The following is a 1,312-nucleotide window of genomic DNA, read 5'->3' on the forward strand; positions in this document are numbered from 1 at the left end:
TCGGGTACTTTCTAAAGCTAACTGCCGTGCAAATCTATCCAATCCCTTGTAAAAAGCACCCAACAAAGAAATTCTAACCGGACGCCCACTTCAACTCGGCAACGTCGACAGAGTAGGTGCTAATGCAGAAAAGACGTTAGCATTCTCGTTTAATATTCCTCCCGGCAGGGGAGGAAAAGCGACGAGAATGGGGGGTAAGCTTGAACATACTTGATGCTGGAGCTAAACGACAGTGATCATGTTCGATTTGGCGTTGCCAAGTAAGGTTGCACCATTGGCAGAACGAAAGATATTCACGAGAATATAGTATTGGCCAGGAGTCGTGATAGTCAGATCAGCGAACGTGTAGCGGAGGCCGCCTCCCGCTGACATGCCAGTGGCGCTCTTGTTTCCCTGGAGGACGCCACTGACTTCGTTTCCTGCAGTGTCCAAGAGCACCGCGTGTGCAAAGTACAGAATTGGCTCCGGCTCCAGTTGCTGCTGAAGCGTAAGGCCTGGGTTCAGGGTTTTGCCGGCGTTGGCCTCAGCAGGCTGGGACGAAATCTGAATGGTGGCCATAATTGCTTTGATGATTGCTGAAAGAGGGGTCTTATGAGACGAGGGCTTGATGAATAGGTTAAAAGGAGTCAAGGTTGGTGAATTGGAAGATGTCTGTGGTTCTGAGTGCTGGATACTCGACCAGATGGGCGAGAAAGGACCTCATTATATACTCGTGAGAAGGCAGTTTGTGCCCTCTCTCTGGACCGATCTTCCATCATGACCGCAGCTGTGGCTTGACAGCATCTGCCCAAGTTTGCAAATGAATCAGAGACAAAAGGTTGTTTAATCTGGGCCAGGTTTGTGCCGACAAACAAGAAGTCGACCTCTTTGCAATAGCAAAGGCAGGCTATGAGCATCTCCAGGTAATACACGGCTTCTATTCCGAGCACAAGTGACATCAAGAAATTGTCAAGGCCAGGGTGTCGCTCGTATCTTGCGGTCATGACTGGCCATCAACTCAGCGCGTTTGCAGACCACAGGACAACCGGTGCCAATCTGGATGCGGCTTCGAGCGCGGCAGACGCTAAATCGCAGATAAACGAATCGGATGAAGCCTGGGGGGTTCAGAGAGCTGCGTCTTGACAGCAGTCAGCAGGCATAGCAAGCAACTGCGGTTCATATGACAGAGACGACAGGCATCGCGGGTGGTGGTGGTGGGTGGTGCTTCTCCACATCCTCTCGTTCCCCGAGTGACTACCAGACCCCCTTACTCCGGGGCGCGCTTTCGGTTTGACATCTTATCTACCTGTTCACCTTGGTGTTTGTTCCATGT

General features: G+C 51.4%; 1 protein-coding gene across 1 annotated transcript; it reads right to left on the minus strand.

The window, feature by feature from the left end:
* Window positions 1-222: 222 nt before the first annotated feature.
* BBK36DRAFT_1141003 (hypothetical protein) lies at window positions 223-558 on the minus strand (the record flags this gene model as incomplete). The annotated part of the gene is made up of 1 exon (XM_024893417.1): window positions 223-558. The coding sequence occupies one exon, from the start codon at window positions 556-558 to the stop codon at window positions 223-225; it is 336 nt and encodes a 111-aa protein (XP_024749451.1).
* Between the last annotated feature and the right edge of the window lie 754 nt (window positions 559-1,312).

The sequence above is a fragment of the Trichoderma citrinoviride genome (assembly GCF_003025115.1).
Source record: "Trichoderma citrinoviride strain TUCIM 6016 unplaced genomic scaffold BBK36scaffold_7, whole genome shotgun sequence".
Lineage (NCBI taxonomy): Eukaryota > Fungi > Ascomycota > Sordariomycetes > Hypocreales > Hypocreaceae > Trichoderma > Trichoderma citrinoviride.